The sequence below is a fragment of the Phyllostomus discolor genome, chromosome 9 (assembly GCF_004126475.2).
Source record: "Phyllostomus discolor isolate MPI-MPIP mPhyDis1 chromosome 9, mPhyDis1.pri.v3, whole genome shotgun sequence".
NCBI classification, from domain to species: domain Eukaryota; kingdom Metazoa; phylum Chordata; class Mammalia; order Chiroptera; family Phyllostomidae; genus Phyllostomus; species Phyllostomus discolor.
In genome coordinates, this window is record NC_040911.2 from 49,884,623 (window position 1) to 49,901,638 (window position 17,016).

The 17,016-nt window shown below is 37.7% G+C and overlaps 1 protein-coding gene across 1 annotated transcript in view; it reads left to right on the top strand.

Moving 5' to 3' along the window:
- NAPG (NSF attachment protein gamma) overlaps positions 1 to 15,047 on the top strand; it is a 30,388-nt gene extending 15,341 nt beyond the window's left edge. The window contains exons 9-12 of the mRNA XM_028524399.2: positions 8,921 to 8,999; positions 10,853 to 10,932; positions 11,491 to 11,620; positions 12,717 to 15,047. Coding sequence (XP_028380200.1) covers positions 8,921 to 8,999; positions 10,853 to 10,932; positions 11,491 to 11,620; positions 12,717 to 12,860 — 433 coding nt within the window. The 3' untranslated portion in view covers positions 12,861 to 15,047. The remainder of the gene's footprint in view (positions 1 to 8,920; positions 9,000 to 10,852; positions 10,933 to 11,490; positions 11,621 to 12,716) is intronic.
- Positions 15,048 to 17,016: the final 1,969 nt, after the last annotated feature.

The window sequence follows — 17,016 nt, forward strand, 5'->3', positions numbered from 1 at the left end:
TTCTCACAGCTGTAAGCCTTCTGTCTATATATGAGTCTGTCACTGTTTTCCTTGTTAGTTCATTTTGTTCACTAGATTCCACATACGAGTGAAATCATATGGTACTTATCTGTCTCTTAGTGGCTTATGTCACTTAGCATAATGCTGTACAGGTCCACCCATGCTGTTGTAAACAGTAAGATTTCCTTCATTTTTTACAAGTAGTACTTCATTCTGTAAATATACTACAGCTTTTTTATTCACTCATATTCTTATGGACACGTGGGCTGCTTCCAAATCTTGGCTATTGTAAATAATGCTGCAGTGAACATAGGGGCGCATTTATTCTTTCGAATTAGTGTTTCAGGTTTCTCTGGATAAATTCCCAGAAATGAAATCACTGGGTCATAAGGCAGTTCCTTTTAATTTTTTGAGGTAACTCCCATACTGCTTTCCACAGTGGCTGCAAGAATCTGCATTCCCACCAACAGTGTGTGAGGTTCCCCTTTTCTCCACATTCTTGTCAACACTGGGTTGCTGATTTATTGATGATAGTTGTTCTGATAAGTGTGAGGTCATATCTCATTGTGGTTTTAATTTGCATTTCTCTGATTAGTGATGGTGGAGCATCTTTTAACATATCTGTTGGCCATCTGAATGTTCTCTTTGGAGAAGTGTCTATTCAGGTTATTTTCCCATTTTTCAATTGGATTGTTTGTGGGGTTTTTTTGGAGTTGAGTTGTATGAGTGCTTTATAAATTTTGAATATTAAGCCCTTTTCAGATGTATCACCAGCAAATATGCTCTCCCATTCTGTAATTTGTCTTTTAATTTTGTTGATGGTTTCCTTTGCTGTGCAAAACTTTTTTAGTTTCATGTAGTCCCATTTGTTTATTTTTTTGTTTGTTAACCTTGCCTGAGGAGATATGTCAGAAAAAATATTGTCACAAGAAATGTCCAACATTATATTGCCTATGTTTTTTTTTAGGATTCTTATGGTTTTAAGTCTAACATTTATGTCTTTAATCCATTTTGAGTTTATTTTTGTGCATAGTGTAAGAAGGTTGTCTGGTTTTATATTTTTGCATGTATCTGTCCAATACCCCCAATACTGTTGTTGAATAAACTATCTTTACCCCATTGTATGTTTTTGCCTCCATTGTCAAATATCAATTGACTATAAAGGTGTGTGTTCACTGTGGGCTCTGTACTCTGTTCCATTGATCTATATGACTGTTTTTATGGAAGTACCATGCTGTTTTGATTACTATGGCTTTGTAGGATAGTTTGACATCAGGTAGTGTGATTTATTTAACTTCGTTCTTTCTCAAGATTGTTATGGCTATTCCAGGTCTTTTATGCTTTCATATAACTTTTTTAAATTTTTGTTTTCATTCTTTGAGCTATGCCATTGGTATCTTCATAGGAATTGCATGAATCTATAGATTGCTTTGGGAAGTATGGATATTTTAATGATGTTAATTGTTCTTATCATGAATATGGTATGTGCTTCCACTTACTTGTATCTTCTTCAGTTTCTTTCTTCAGTGTCTTCTAATTTTCCAGGTACAGGTCTTTTGCATCCTTGGTTAGATTTATTCCTAGGCATTTTACTCTTTTTAAAGCAATTATGAATGGGATTGTTTTTAGTTTCCTTCTCTGACAGTTTATTTTTGGTGTATAAAAATGCTACCAATTTCTGGAAATTAATTTTGTATCCTGCTACTTTACCAAATTGATTTATCAGTTCTGGTAGTTTCTTGGTGGAACCTTTGGGTTCTGTATATACAGTATCATGTCATCTGCAAATAATGACAGTTTTACTTCTTCCTTTACAATTTAGATGGCTTTTGTTTTTTTTCTTTATGATTGCTGTAGGTAGGACTTCTGCTACTGTGTTACATGAGAGTAGTGAAAGCAGAAATCCCTTTTTTCCTGATCTTAAGGAAATCACTTGTAGTTTTTGCCTGTTGAGTGTGATATCGGCTGTAGGATTGTCATTTATGACCTTTAATATGTTGAGGTATGTTCCCTGTTTCGACCTTGCTGAGAGTTGTTATCATAAATGGGTGCTGGATGTTATCAGATGTTTTTTCTGCATCTATTGATCTGATCATGTGGTTCTTATCCTTCATTTTGTTTATGGGGTGTATCAGGTTTATTCATTTGTGGCTATTGTGCAAACCTTGCATCCTGGGGTCAGTCCCCCTTGGTCATGGTATACGATTTCTTCAATGTATTGTTGGATCCAGTTTGCTAATATTTTGTTGAGGATTTTAGCATCTGTGTTCATCAGGGATATTGACCTACAATTTTCTTTCTTTCAAATGTCTTTATCTGGCTTTTGAATTAGGGTAATGCTGGCCTCATAAATTGACTTTGGGAGTCTTCCCTCCTCTTGAATCTTTTGGAATAGTTTAAGAAGGAGAGGTGTTAGATCTTTAATGTTTGATAAAATTCACCTGTAAAGCCATCTGGGCCAGGACTTTTGTTTGTTGGGAGTTTTTTGATTACTACTTTAAGCTGGTTCTTCCTGATTAAGTTTTGGAAACTTGTATGTTTTTAGGAATTTATCTAATTCCTCCAGTTGTCCAACTTGTTTGCATATAGTTGTTCATAATATTTTAATATTTTCTCACTATCTATATCTTTCTTTTTTTAAAGAGAGAGTGGAAGGGGAGGGAGAAAGAGAGGGAGAGAAACATCAGTGTGTGGTTGCCTCTTGCATGCCCCAAACTGGGGACCTGGCCTGCAACCCAGGCACGTGCCCTGACTGGGACTCGAACTAGCACTCATTCTACTGAGCACTCATTCAGGCTGGCACTCATTCTACTGAGCCACATCAGCCAGGGCTCATATGTGTTTCCTTGGGTTTAGTTGTTACTTCTGTTTCATTTCTGATTTTAGTTATTTGGGTCCTCTCTCCTTTTTTCTTGGTAAGTCTAGAGAAAAGTTTGTCAATCTTGTTTATCTTTCCAAGAACCAGCTGTTGTTTTATTGATCTTTTCTATCATTTTTTAGGATTCTACCTCATTTATTTCTGCTCTCATCTTTATTATTTGCTTCCTTTTACTAACTTTGGGCTTATTATTATTTTGATTTGTTTTGTTTTTCAAACTTCCTTAAATTGTAAAGTTAGATTGTTTAGTCAGATTTTTCTTGTTTCTGAAGTAGGCCCATCCCTGTTAGGACTGCTTTCCTTGTGCCCAATGGATTTTAGGTTGTCTTCTAATTTTCATTTGTCTCAAGGTATCTTGATTTCTCCTTTGATTTCATTGTTAACCCATTCCTTGTTAAGTAACATGTTATTTAGCCTCCATGTCTTTGTTTTTCCATTTTTTTCTAGTGATTGATTTCTAGTTTCATACTACTATGGTTAGAAGATGCTTGATATTTTTTCAGTCTTCTTAAATTTATTGAGACTTGTTTTTGTGTGCTAATGTGGTCTATCTTAGAAAATGTTCCATGAATATTTAAAATATATTCTGCTGCTTTGGGGTAAAATGCTCTGAAGACATTTATTAAATCAATCTGATTTAGTGTGTCCTTTAAGGCTGTTGTTTCCTTGTAAATTTTTTGTCTGGGAGATAAATCCATTGATGTTAATGGAGTGTTCAAGTCTCCTACTATGACTGTATTACTGTCCGTCTCTCCCTTTATGTCTATCAAGTTTTACTTCACATATTTAGATGCTCCTATGTGGGGTCCATTTATGTATACAAGGGTTACATCCTGTTGTGGATTTCTCCCTTTGTAATTAAGTAGTGTCCTTTGTCTCTTACTATAGGCTTGGTTTTAGTGTATATTTGTTGTCAGATAAAGTCTTCATATCCCAGCTTCTTTTTTATTTCCATTTGCATGAAATATCTTTTTCCATCCCTTTAGAAAGTCTGTGTGTATCTTTGGTTCTGAGGTGGCTCTCTTATAGACAGCATATATATAGGTCTTGTTTTCTTACCCATGCAGTTACCCTATGTCTTTTGATTGGAACATTTAAGCCATTTACATTTAAGGTAATTATTGATAGATTGTATTTATTGCTATTTTATTTTTTAAATACATTTTTTCTATTTCTTCTGCTGCTGCTTAAAGCAAACCTTTTAACATTTGCTGTAAGCTGGTTTGGTGATAACAGATTCCTTCAGCTTTTTCTTACCCGAGAAGCTCTTTAGTTCTCCATCAATTTAAGTGATAGCCTTGCTGGGTAAAGTAGTTTTGGTTGTAGGTCCTTGCTTTTCATAACTTTGATTATTCCATGCCAGTTCCTTCTGGCCTGAAATGTTTCTGTTGAGAAATCATCTGACAGTCTTATGGGGGCTACTTTGTGGGTAACTGTCTTTTTGTGTGTGGCTTTTAAGATTCTCTTTTCTTTAACCTTTGCCATTTTAATCATGATGTGCCTGATATGGACCTCTTTGAGTCCAACTGGTTTGGATTTCTCTGTGCTTCCTGAGATTGTCTTTCTCCTTTATCAAGATAGGGAACTTTTTGGTCATTATTATTTCAGATAGGTTCTTGATCCCTTGCTCTCTTTTTCCTTCTGGTACTCCTATGATATGTATGTTGTTATACTTCGAGTTGTCCCAAAAGACCCTTAGCTATCCTAACTTTTTAAATTCTTTTTTCTTTTTGCTGTTCTGATTGCCTACCTTGTCTTCCAAATTGCTGATTTGATACTCTGCTTCATCCAACCTACTGTTTATTCCTTCCAGTGTATTCTTCATTTTGGATATTGTTTTCTTTATTTGTGATTAATCTATTTTTTATGGTTTTGATGTCCTTTTTCTTTGCTATTGAGCATCCTTATAACCACTTACTATAAACCTGATGTCCAATAAAGTGCTTGCCTCCATTTTATTTAGTTTTTTTCCCTGGAGATTTCACCTGTTCTTACATTTGGGGTCTGTTTCTTTGTCTCCTAATTTTGGCTGCCTCTTTGTGTTTGTTTCTGTGTATTGGATAGATCTCATATCACTTCCCGTTTTTGTGGGTTGCCCTTATAGGTTCTGGGTGACCTGTGGAGTCTAGTCATGCAGTCTCTATGATCACTTGAGCTGGGTGCTCCTGGAATGTTCCTTGTGTGGGTTATGCGTGCTGTCCTATAATATTTGGGTCTTGATTGCTGTTGGCTCATTTGTGCATGGGATCATCCCTTAGGCTGGCTGACTGTGAGACTTAACCCCAGCCATGCTGTGTGAGCTAATGTGCAGGTGCTGACCACACAAAGCAGAATTCCTCTCTCCAAGATTGGGTGCTTGCCAAGATCTCCCTTTGGATATGCTGCTTGTGAAGCTTATAGCATTCTCCTCAGATACTGTCTGAAGCTGGCCACCGGTGTGCTGATTCTGAGTTTCTTGGAAGTGACTCTGGTACAAGCCAAAATAAGATACTGCTTGTGGCTCTCCCCTGGCTACCCATTTGGAACTACAGTGAATCCAGTTTATGTCTGCCTCTGCTGGGCCTGGGTGCTTGCAGGAAGGACCATGCTGCACACGAAAGCTGGCTTTATCTTCACTGGCTCAGGGGCAGGTCAGCAAAAGTCTCAAAGCACCCCAGTGAGATCCACCTCCTTTTGCCTCCACCTGTGGCTGCCTGTTAGGCTCAGTCACTGAAGGAGCCTCTGGCTGTACTCCTTGGTGGGTGTAAGCTCCCCAGGGTGGGGTGAGTTGGAGTCTGGAGAATCAGGTTTTTCTCCAAGCTGATGCCACAGGAAGGAGAGTACTCTAGCCAAAATAGGTGGTGTGTGTAGTATGAGAGTGACTCAGCACAGGGATCCTGGTGGCTTCCCTTTAGCTCTTTCCCCAGAGGCACCCAGACTATCCTCAGATGCCTCTACTCTGCTCCATCCTCTCTTCTGGAGCCCAGGGTGACTGGCTGTGTCTCTAGCAGACTCTTGCCTTTCACTGGCAGACAGAAGCCCCACTACTTTTCACAGCGAGTTGTTATGTGGATGACTTTTTCATCTCTGGTGCTCTAGGCTGGGGAGTCCGACTTGGGGTTTATACCCCATACTTTTTTTCATGGGGACCCTCCTGCAGCTGAGATATCCCTCTAGAACCTCAGCCACTGTGCCCTTAAGGGAAGGGCCAGCCTTTTTCCATCTCCACCCTTCCTGCCATTCTCGATGTGACTTCTATAAACCCTTGGTTATAATATTTCTCTTCAGCTAGTTTTCATGTGGTTTTACAGGATGATTTTTCTATAATTTAGTTGCAATTTTAGTTTGGTCCTGGGAAGAGGTGAGTGTAGCATTTACCTACTTCACTACCATCTTGAATCTCCTCCAACTTTCATTTCAGTTAACCACTCCCACCCCTGCCTCACTCCCACTTCGAAGACTCACTTAGAAAAACAAAGTTCTTCTTTCCATCAATCATCTGAGACAGCCACTCATCTGAGACAGACAGGCTGGATGTATGTGGGGCAGGTGGGAGGGTACTGTCTCAGGATAATCACTTGGTTTCTGCCTTGTGTAGCTGGGTTCTGTCTGGTGCAATGCCCAGGCTTATTGGGGATGATGATAAGTTTTGTTGGCAATATGATGAATTGGATAAAAACTTTTTAGGTAGTTAAAATATATTTTGGAGTTGAGTAGGTAGTTGGGGCTCAAGGAAGACTTTTGAGTCACTGTGTGGGAGGTATCCATTGAAAGCTTAGTTGAGTGAGGTCCTGTGTCGAATTCCTGTCATATGCACATAATTTTCGTGGGGCTTAAATTTTATTTCTGAATTATAGGAAGATAAAAATTCTCTTTTCAGCCAAACCAGATACATTTTATTTTTTTAGGAGTATTAAAAATTATCTGTTTTTCATTATAAGTAATTAATAATTTTCTGGATACATTTGAAAGTGGATTGTTTATATTTTAGTTTTATGGACTTTCAGCAAATTTGATCAACTTTTTAAATTTTTACTACAAACCCATATAAATGTAAAGTATCTTTGATGGCTGTTTTGTTAGGTATTAGCACATGGAAATGGTATTTCATGTGTTCAAAATGTAGCCTTAATAGTTAAATATATGAAAAGCTTGAAATACTGAGATTTCTAACTGGAATCATATAATTGGGACATTGTGCTCATAAATTGTTGTGATATTATTTTGTTTTAAAGCAGGATCTGTGATAAGCTCGTGGTGACAGTTAAAAATGATAGATACATGTAATCCTCCCATATTAATTTTCTATTTCTGCCCAACAGATAACCGGAATCCTAGCAGCTTAAACCCACACTCACTTATCATCTCTCAGTTTTGTCGGTCAGAGGTCCTGCACAGTGTAGCCAGATTCCCTGCTCAGGGTCTCTCCAGGGTGGCATCACAGTGCCAGGTGGGGCTGTGACCTCCTTCCTGGCTCTCTGGTTGTTGGAAGAATTCCTTTTCTTGCAGCTGTAGGCTGCAGTTTTGTCATTGACTGTTGGCCAGGGGCCACTCTCAGCTCTAGAGGTACCTGTAGTCCCTTGGCATATGCCCTCTGGGTGATTCACAATATGGTAGCTTGCTGCAGTTTAAGGTTGGCAAGAGCACAGCTCTCTTGACACCCACTCTCTAACTTTCTAAGGCTCACTGATTAACTCAGGCCCATTCAGACGGTTTCTCTTTGATTCATTCAAAGTCAGTTGTTTGGAATCCTCACAGGAGTGATATTTCATCATATTCAGCAGTCATGCCCACACTCAAGGGGAAGTTATACAGGGAGTGTATATGATGAGCAAGAATCTTGGGGGACAATCTTAGAATTCTGCTCCCATGCCCAACTTATAAATCAACTTTGCTTCCATAATTTAGCAAGTGGAACTTTGGAGATTCAGAATGCATTTCTCCAATGGGTCTTATTTTGCAAAGCAGTAAGTTGACAGGGCACACAGCCCACAAAAATTCAAATTAATTCATAACATGAGTTAAACCAAGCCACTGTGTATATTTTTAATACCAATATTTTTTAAAACAATAATTAACAGAAAAATACAGTATAACATTTTGTATTTTTAATTCGAGCCACCGCAACACGCTTCTCCCTCTATATCCTAACAGTGCAGAATGCTTACTCTTGAAACAACAAGGAGATGACAAAGAATACAAATAAATAATAGAATTATTAATAAATAAATAACAATCCAAGGATAAACTCTTTCATGTCCTCACAACTGTAAACTTGCTTTTGCCAGCCCCAGTATAATACAGTGTCACTGGGAGATGGTGATCTGATCAGCCTTAGAGGGAATTAGGGTTGGGGAGGCAAGAAAGGGGTAGGGCCTTGGAGGATCAGAGGAAGAGTTTTGGAGATCCTTTCCTCTTCATTCTGTCCTCTGAGTGGGTTGGATGAAAAGGTAAGTGTGTGAGAGTAGACGGAAAAAGATGAATGCACAGGATCAAAGGTGGCAGGAAGAACTTTTCTAGCCTCAATCTTTGTGCCTTTCCCTGCTGCTCTTTTCGGCACCAGGAGCTGGTGGGCTCACTGAGGAAGTAGGAGCATGTGACAGTGAGGACAGAGCAAGAGAAGTAATTCTTTAGTGGGAGGCAGTGTTGGCAGGGCATCTGGATGGCCTGTTGGTGGGAGGAAATAAATCTGGGATGATTAAATGGAGAGTTTTTCTCTCTAATACATTTCATAAGCATTCGTAAAGCAGTTTGTTGAATTTGAAAGATATTGATTAATGAATGATCCTTACCAGACTTAAACTTCTCCATTCAAAGTAACCTTGTCCATAATTTCTCTTGCTTTTGTTTGTCTGTCTTATGCTAAAAGGGCAATTTGAGCATTTAAAAGACAAGCCATATGAGCAAAGCTCATGGAAACATGGATTACAGAGCGGTTGCTGAAATGCATGATACCTTCTTCATTTCTCTAAAAATCTGTCATATCAAACACATCACAGTGATGACCTCTGTTGTAGATCATTTGGTCCTGGCTTATTTTACCTCTCTTTGTTTTGTCTTCAGGTTTGATGAGGCAGCACTCTCTATTCAGAAAGAAAAAAATATTTATAAGGAAATTGAGAACTATCCAACTTGTTATAAGGTATGTTTTGGAAATGCTTATTTTTGGCTTTTCATTAGATAATTTTTCATATTGGTGTAAATACATACCTATAACCAGATTCCATCGATAGTTGTATGTTTTTTTTTAATAATGTTTTTGGGCTTCTGTTTTTGACCAAACTGGACTAAGCCTATCCCTCTTTTTGATTACAACTAAAACTTCCAGAGAAAATACAAAAAACAATTATTTGGAAAGTAGAACAGGATGATGGAGGCAAGTAAACACTTAGAGAAGCAACCAATGTAAAAATGGGTTTCCAGGATTTTTCTTTGTTCCTCTTGTGGCATTGACTTAAGAGAAGCCTCAGTCATGGATCTGGGCAGCAGAGGCTCCAGCAGCTACAACTCCTAAAGAACCCATCGACCTCATCTTTCTATCCAGAGGATCCAGGAAAAGAGACCCCATTGTTTTCATCTCTTTTTTCTTCCCTTGGCTTCACTCTGCGGAGGAAGCCCTAGTCATGGGGCTATAGCTGTGGCGGTTAAAGTGCCAATGGACACCTAATCTGTTTGGCCAGAGGAACTGGGAAGATAAGCTAAGAGAGCAAGGAGAAAACCCCAGAAAAAGGAGCTGGAATAGGGAATCCCCTTTCTGTGTATGTATGGACCCACACAAGTCTTGGTGTTACTCCCCAGCTGTGCCTGCACAGGACAGACCCAGAGGCAGAGCATAGGATTTGGGAATTGCAGTAAGACCACACCACTATCCAGGGCTCAAAGCACCCTCCCTGGACTCTTGCATAGGGCAGAGCCCAAGAAGCAGAGCAGAGGGACTGAACTAAGACTAGAGTCACTGCCCAGCAAAAGCAGACAAAACATGCAGTCTGAGCTTGATGAGGGTGATTGCCTGCATGAAACACCCAACTTTCCTGAGAATTAGAGGACAGTCTATGCAGCATAACATTCACAGTGTCCAGGGTGCAGTCCCAAATTACTGACCACAGGAAAACATGACCAGTTTTTAAGAGAAAAGACAGCTGGTGCCACCCCAGAGGTAACACAAGTGTTGGAATGACCAGATTAGGACTTGGAAGCAACTATTGTAAGTGCTGCTTGAGGCAAAGGGATACACACATGAATGAATGGAGAGCAAATTATTTTTAATGGAAACCATACAGATGAACTAAATGAGAATATTAGAAGTGAAAGAATAATATTGGAAATAAAATACTAGATGGGTTTAATGTAATAAGGAGATGAGAAGATTCCAGGAACTTGAAAGTAAAAGTTACTCCAAAAATAGAGATAATAAAGATTGAAGGGCCATTCTGCTGATAATCTTATTAGTCATATCTTTGATCTTATTAATGCTTTTGTTGACTTATAAATAGTGTCATTGTTTCTGTTATCTAAAATCTCCATTCATTCTAGTTTCCTAGTATTTCTTTAAGAGAGAGGAAGTACAATTGTAGAGTTTTGTCTTCCTTTTTAATTTCCTTTTCAAGATTAAACCTACGAATGTAAGTATTTAAAACAAATTTTCTTTCAAATGTGTGGTTGTGTTCTAAGGCTTTGTTACTCTGTGTGTTTCTCAGACTAGCAGTATCAGGACCATTTGGGGGCTTCTTACAGACAGCAGGGTCTCGGGCTTGCTTTGGGCCCACTGGCTCAAGGTCTTCGTTTTAATAAGACCCCTGAGTAGTCTGTTTGTACATTGGAGTTTGAGGTGTATTACTTCAGGATATTTCCCCCAAATGTCCTGTGAAAATTACTGCAGAATTGTATACATTTCTTTGTAAAGACTCAAACTCTGAATGCTAAGGTCCTGATGTCAGGAAGCTGACTTTATGAAGTAGCTATAACTTTGGACCCTAATCACCTCTTTTGTTTTAGAAAACAATTGCTCAAGTCTTAGTTCATCTCCACAGAAGTGACTATGTGGCTGCAGAAAGATGTGTCAGGGAGAGCTACAGGTAAGACGCTGAAAGCATTGAATTCACTTGGAATGTTAAGATTTCTATTAATTTGAGATTAATACTTAGATAAATAACCCTGGCTATGAAATTTAAAAAAAAAATTTCATTGTGACAGGAGCACCTGACTACTGTTTCAGTTTTTTACAGCAGGATTTTTACAAGAGTGTTCTTTCTTGTATTTTTCTCCTGGAACTTCCATGGAGGTGAAAAACTTGAATGATTTTGTTATGTTTGCCTTCTAAGAAAAAGAGAATAACAAAAAATAAGGAAAGTTCTCAGAATATATGCTACAGGAAGATCTGAAAAAGGGATTTTCTTGTTTGAGATGTTTACAATGAGCAGCCCCAATCCTGGCACTGTTGACATTTTGGGGTGGGTAATTCTTTGTTTGCGGGCCTGTCCTGTGCACTGTGTGATGTCTAGTCTCATCTCTGACCTCTGCTCGATTGCAGCAGTTAAAAATGTGCCCAAATGTTGCCAAACCTCTGCTGGGGGGCAAATTCATCACGGGGTGAGGAGGAACAGGTGGAGATGTGTGACTTGTGCTTGCTGTAGCATTCCAGGGTTTAATGGGAGTGAAGACTGTGCTGCACTCGAACAGCTTCTTGAAGGATATGACCAACAAGACCAAGATCAAGTGTCAGAGGTCTGCAACTCACCCCTTTTCAAATACATGGACAACGATGTAAGCGGCCTTTTGGTTATTTTTCTTCTTTCCTCTTGAATGGAAGAGGGTTCTAATGAGATTATCTCTCTTGTGGACTTGTGAACTATTTTCCCTGTTTATTTCTTTTATTTCAAGATACTTCTCAAAAGGGAACTTAGCATTTGCACTGCATTTTTTGATAGGTTTAGGTTGTTTGAATGTCAACCATGTAGGTTTACAGCCAGTTATTTATCCATCTACCTGTGTTGACCATATGTGTATTTTTTTTTATTTAACTCCATTTTTTCGGTTTCTTTCACTTTTTGACCTCCACAGGTTGTTTAGTTTATTAAGTTTTGTTTAGGCTCACTGTCTGAAAGAGACCCATCGCGTAGTGGCCTTTGTAATTTGATAGACTTGTTGGAATTCCATTCCTGTGACAGCTAGCTGTGTGATGCAGGTTATTAACTAACTGTCTGTAAGCCTCGGTTAACTCATCAGGAGAAATGGAGCAACTGGTCTCTGTCTTGCCAGCCTGCTCTGAAGAGTGGATTAGTCTGTGCTCACAAAACAGCCTCACACGGTACCATATACAGAAAGTGGGCCTCAACAGTGAGCTTCTGTTCTTTTGGATTTCCCTTCTCAGTAGGTTTGTGGGCAGTAGTTCATTTGATTTGGTCTTGCAACTTTAGTCTTGTGGTATCAGATCAGCTTAAGATCTTCAATTTTTTTTTATCACAATGTATATAGAGGAACCATTTTTTTCTTGATAAATTCTTAATAGGCTTTTGTAAATTTATATGTATTTTTTAAAGAAATTGTCTCTAGCCTGCACTCTTCATTTACTCAACAGATCTTTATTTCATAGGAACTATGAGTGGTACTTAACTTACTATGTTCCGATTATCTCAGATTCCTAAGTGTGGCCTATAATTTGACATTTTTGCTAGTTGTGTATCTGTCACATTAAGGTCATGACCTATTGAAGGCAGAGCAATGTTGAGTTTTGTGTTGTGTGTTTTCCGTAATTAGTTATTGGTTAATTCCGTAATTGGTTGTCATAAGGTAGTATCTGCGGTTTGTTGTGACATCCATGTGGAGAGTGTAGTTTGAAAAGATGTTTTGTTGTTGACAGTATGCTAAGCTGGGCCTGAGTTTGGTGGTTCCAGGAGGGGGAATCAAGAAGAAAGCAGCAGCAACACCACAGGTCAAGCCTGAAGGCACCACTGCCACTGCTGTGGAGGAAGATGAAGATGAATATGCAGGAGGGCTATGCTAAGCTTTACAGAAAGAAAGGGGAAAATCCTGACGTGCCATTCATGGACTTGGAACTGGTCTGAGGGCATCGAGAGACTTCATTGCAGTCATGGCTTTGAATGCTAAAAAAGACTGATTTTTTTAGTTATCATTTCCCCAAATCACCCATTGTACCCACTATCTGTGAAGCATTTTTTTTCTTTCCAAAAACATTAGAAGGAATTAACAGAAAAAAATACTGTCACATGTTAATGCAGTTGATTTTAAAGTTTGCAAGCCAAATTCTAGACAAATTGTGTTCTAAACAAAAGGGACACAAGTATATTCTTTTTCCTATAATTTTTTGTTAGAGAATTTTCTTTGCATTTCATTTGATAATTGCTGCTAAAATTAAAGGCATACTAGTTAAACAAAATAATAAACATTTGTTATGTTTTGAAAAGGAAATTTATTCCTCATAATATTAGCTACATTTAAATTATTAAATCTTTTCAGAGGCAAAATTGGGATAGAAAGCTCTTTTGATCTTTACAATATTATTTAGCCCAATAAAAGATTCATCTGAAGTTTGAAAGTTCTGAAGGTAGCATATGGAAGTGACTCTGTAAATGTCTTCAGTTCTCTGTGAAATGTGGGTATTTCTTCCACCAAAGCCCACCCCCATCCCTCCTCACACACACAGTGACTGTCTCCAAACGCACGTGGTTCTTGTGTAAATGGGAACTAATGTGGACCTTTCTATGCATTTTAACAAAGAGGTAATACTTCCATCAATTTATATACACATTTTTATCCCTCCAAAATAATTTGATTCATTTAGAGTTGTAACAGGCCAGTTATGTGACACAGGAAATGCTGTTTACCACCAAATTTTAGCCGAAACAAGAGAATTGTTTTTGAAGTATTTACATTTAAAGTACTATGCTGCCAATATTTTGATTCTTATAGGTATTATTTAAAAGGTTATTTTCAAGCATTCCTTTATCATCCTATGTGGTTTAAATCCATCTCAATCTACCAATTTGGAAGAGGCTCTGAACACCAGCAGTGTGCATTCTGCAGGCAGATGTAGCCTAGAGTGGTTTCCTGTTTGTTTGAGCCCTGTCCCTCTCCTCAGAGTCCCACTTGTTGCAAGTTCAGTGTGCTCAGTTTTGCTCGACTCCCTGAAAACACTAAGGTAGATTACTACAAGTGGTTTTAGCCAGAGATGGTTCTGTTGGAGAGCTTAGACAGGATAACATCCTCATTTCTGTGCTTGGGGTGGGTGGATAGCAGGATAAAAATTTTTATAGGAGGTCTGATTCAAAACACTAATAAATTTGATGTTTTGATTCCTTAGGTTGCTTGCATAATTAGTGGGTAGCAGCTAATTTTCAATCATTGTTTGGAGATTAACTTTGAACATTCTTACTAAAACTGTATTTAGGCAGTTGTATTTAATGGCATTAATATTTCAAAGACACTGTCATTGCTGTAGTTAGTACCCTTTAGATCCAGGGAGAAACTTCCAGAGTCTGATATTATTGCTCATTTGAGTTAATTAGCAATCTGGTTAAACAGACCTGGCAGCACTTACAGGACATTTTACACCATTTGTTTATAGACCATGTTACCATGCACCCTTGGAATTTTTGTTTTTACTTTTACTCTTTTCTCACACATTAAATAAAAATGAGGAGTGATTCAGTGCATTCTGCAGCAGCAATGCAAGTGAGTCTTAAACAACATGAAAGTCATATACAAGGGCAACCTCTTGCCACCCTCCCTACTCACATTTGAGAACTAATAGACGGACTTGTGGACGTCAGGGTTATCCTGTGTGGTGTCCAGTAAAAGGCACTGGTTCCACATTTATTCATTTAATTTTTCCATGAATATAAGTCATTATTTTCAGAGAATAGCCAGCGTGGAGAACTCGTGTTTACAAAAGGAAACACTGTCCTTACTTTCACCGAAGTGGAATCTGCATGAACATGCTCAGAATCCAACATTCAATGTTCTGTTATACTGCAAGTACAGTCAGCCTACAAAATGTATTTAATATATTGAATTTATTCATATATATGCAGAGTATGGTATTTGTGCTTTATTCCTACTTTTTCCAGCTCTTTGATGAGTAGAATATTAAATGTGTTATTATGGAAATGCAGATTATTGCTTCTTTGGGAAGATAATTATGAAAATAAAATCTGAAACTATATAAACATGATTATTTCTTATTATTCATTTTGTTTTGCTTATTTATTTCCTTTTTTCCAAGGACACATTCTTATATGATTCCAGCTATATTTGACAAAAACAGTATTTGTCTTTGAAGTTGTATATTCTCTCTGTGGGAGTTAGTTAAGTGCCTTTGGGAGCTATTATCAACTATTTGGGCTTATAAGATACTGACCATCTGGTTACTAAAACACTGTAATATCTGCTACTTGGTGAGATGGATGACATTAATACATCTTCCAAAAGAAATAATTCTTTCATTGAGTTAAGTAAGGTAAAAATACATGACTAGAAGGGTTAGAAAACTAATGTGAAGTGGCATTGTTCTGTTTTTAAGCAGAGTTAGCACCTTAATTACTAGTGCATTTACTTATAATTCGTCAGATATTTTCTGAGCGCCTGCTGTGAAATATTGTCCATGTTTTGCATAGAATGGGAATCAATATGATTTAATAGCTGGCCTTAACAGAAGTTGGAGGAACAGGTAGAGATAATAATGCAAGGGAAGGAATGGTTCTTGGACATAATGCGATTTTGCATTTCTTCCAGGACACTTTGTATTCTGAGTGTGCTGTGTGTTCACCCTGGTATTTGGTAGCATTAAGATGAGACAACTAGGAAGGAAAAACGAAATGCATCTCCCTCTACCCCCTTCCATTGTTTTATTAGGCTACACCAATAAAAGGCTCAGTGTTGACTTTAATTTGATGTTAAATTTAAGGACATTAAAAATATTTTGAAAGAGAAAGGGACTGAAACAAATAATTTTGAAAAAGAGAAAAAACCTCTCCTATATGAAGCTCTTTTTAAAAAGAATTTAATGTCCAAGAGAACTTTGTGCATAGGAGGAACTTACAGGGCTTTAAAGTAACATTCAAAGGCACTAAATAAAATTTCTGTAAATAATTAGCTTCACCTTATAAACTAGGCTAACTAAATTTCCTTGGAGTTTAAGGCTTAACCATTTTAAATTACATTTGTTTTTTTTTTAATATCTGATTCTCTAAAAGCTTTCAAAGTGTCCAATTAGGGCAGTCCTAAAACTTTCAAAATCTTTGCAAGCTCTTAACTAACTTGTAAAGCTAATTAATTAAATTTCTATGTATAATAAATTGAGTTTCCAAATTTTCTACTGTTTGTGAACTTAAATTCTCAAATTAATGATGGTTAAATAATTAGAATGAAAGTTAGAAGGTTAATATGTCAGATTATATTGAATGTTTGAAGAACCTTAAATACAAACATACCAGATTATCATATTAATTATAAAACTTATTTCTAGCTGAATAGAGTGTGATCACCATGGTGTTGACTGTCAGTTTGAAATACTTATTTCTACATCTAACCAGGATAAGCCACCTGACTTACCCAATTAAGGGGAATAAATTTGCCATCTTGGATAGACCGGAAATACTTTCGGGACTATAGTACAGTTAGATTTCGGAGACTAAGATGAAGACCTTGTCTGCTAACTATTCAGTAGTCATGGGAAGATTCTTCACCTGCCACAAAGGAACAAGCTGCGCCTGTTCTTTGGTTCCTGTACTGTGTGGGTGGAGGGCAGCGAGCCGGTACCTTACAGCTCAGGCTTCAGATTCACAACACTGGACCACACACCCTCTGGGCATTTTTAAAACTTTATCCTATGCAGTTTTTGAGGACTTTTTTTTTAACTTAACATTTTTTTAACCTGATTTGGATAGATGTATTTCTGCACCTCTGACTAGTTTGAAGATCATTTCCTTTCCTACTTGATTTCATGTATTTGGTTTCCGAATTTTTTCGTGGCCTAGAATCATGGAGTCCAGGCCATGATTCAATATCCTTATATTGATAAAGTCATAATTCATTAGATGTTATTTTGATAAACTTAATGAAAGAACCACTACAGGTAATGTGATCTGGATTATAGGAAGGGCATGACTTCCTAAAAAGTGAGTCAGTCAGGAAGGGCTGGA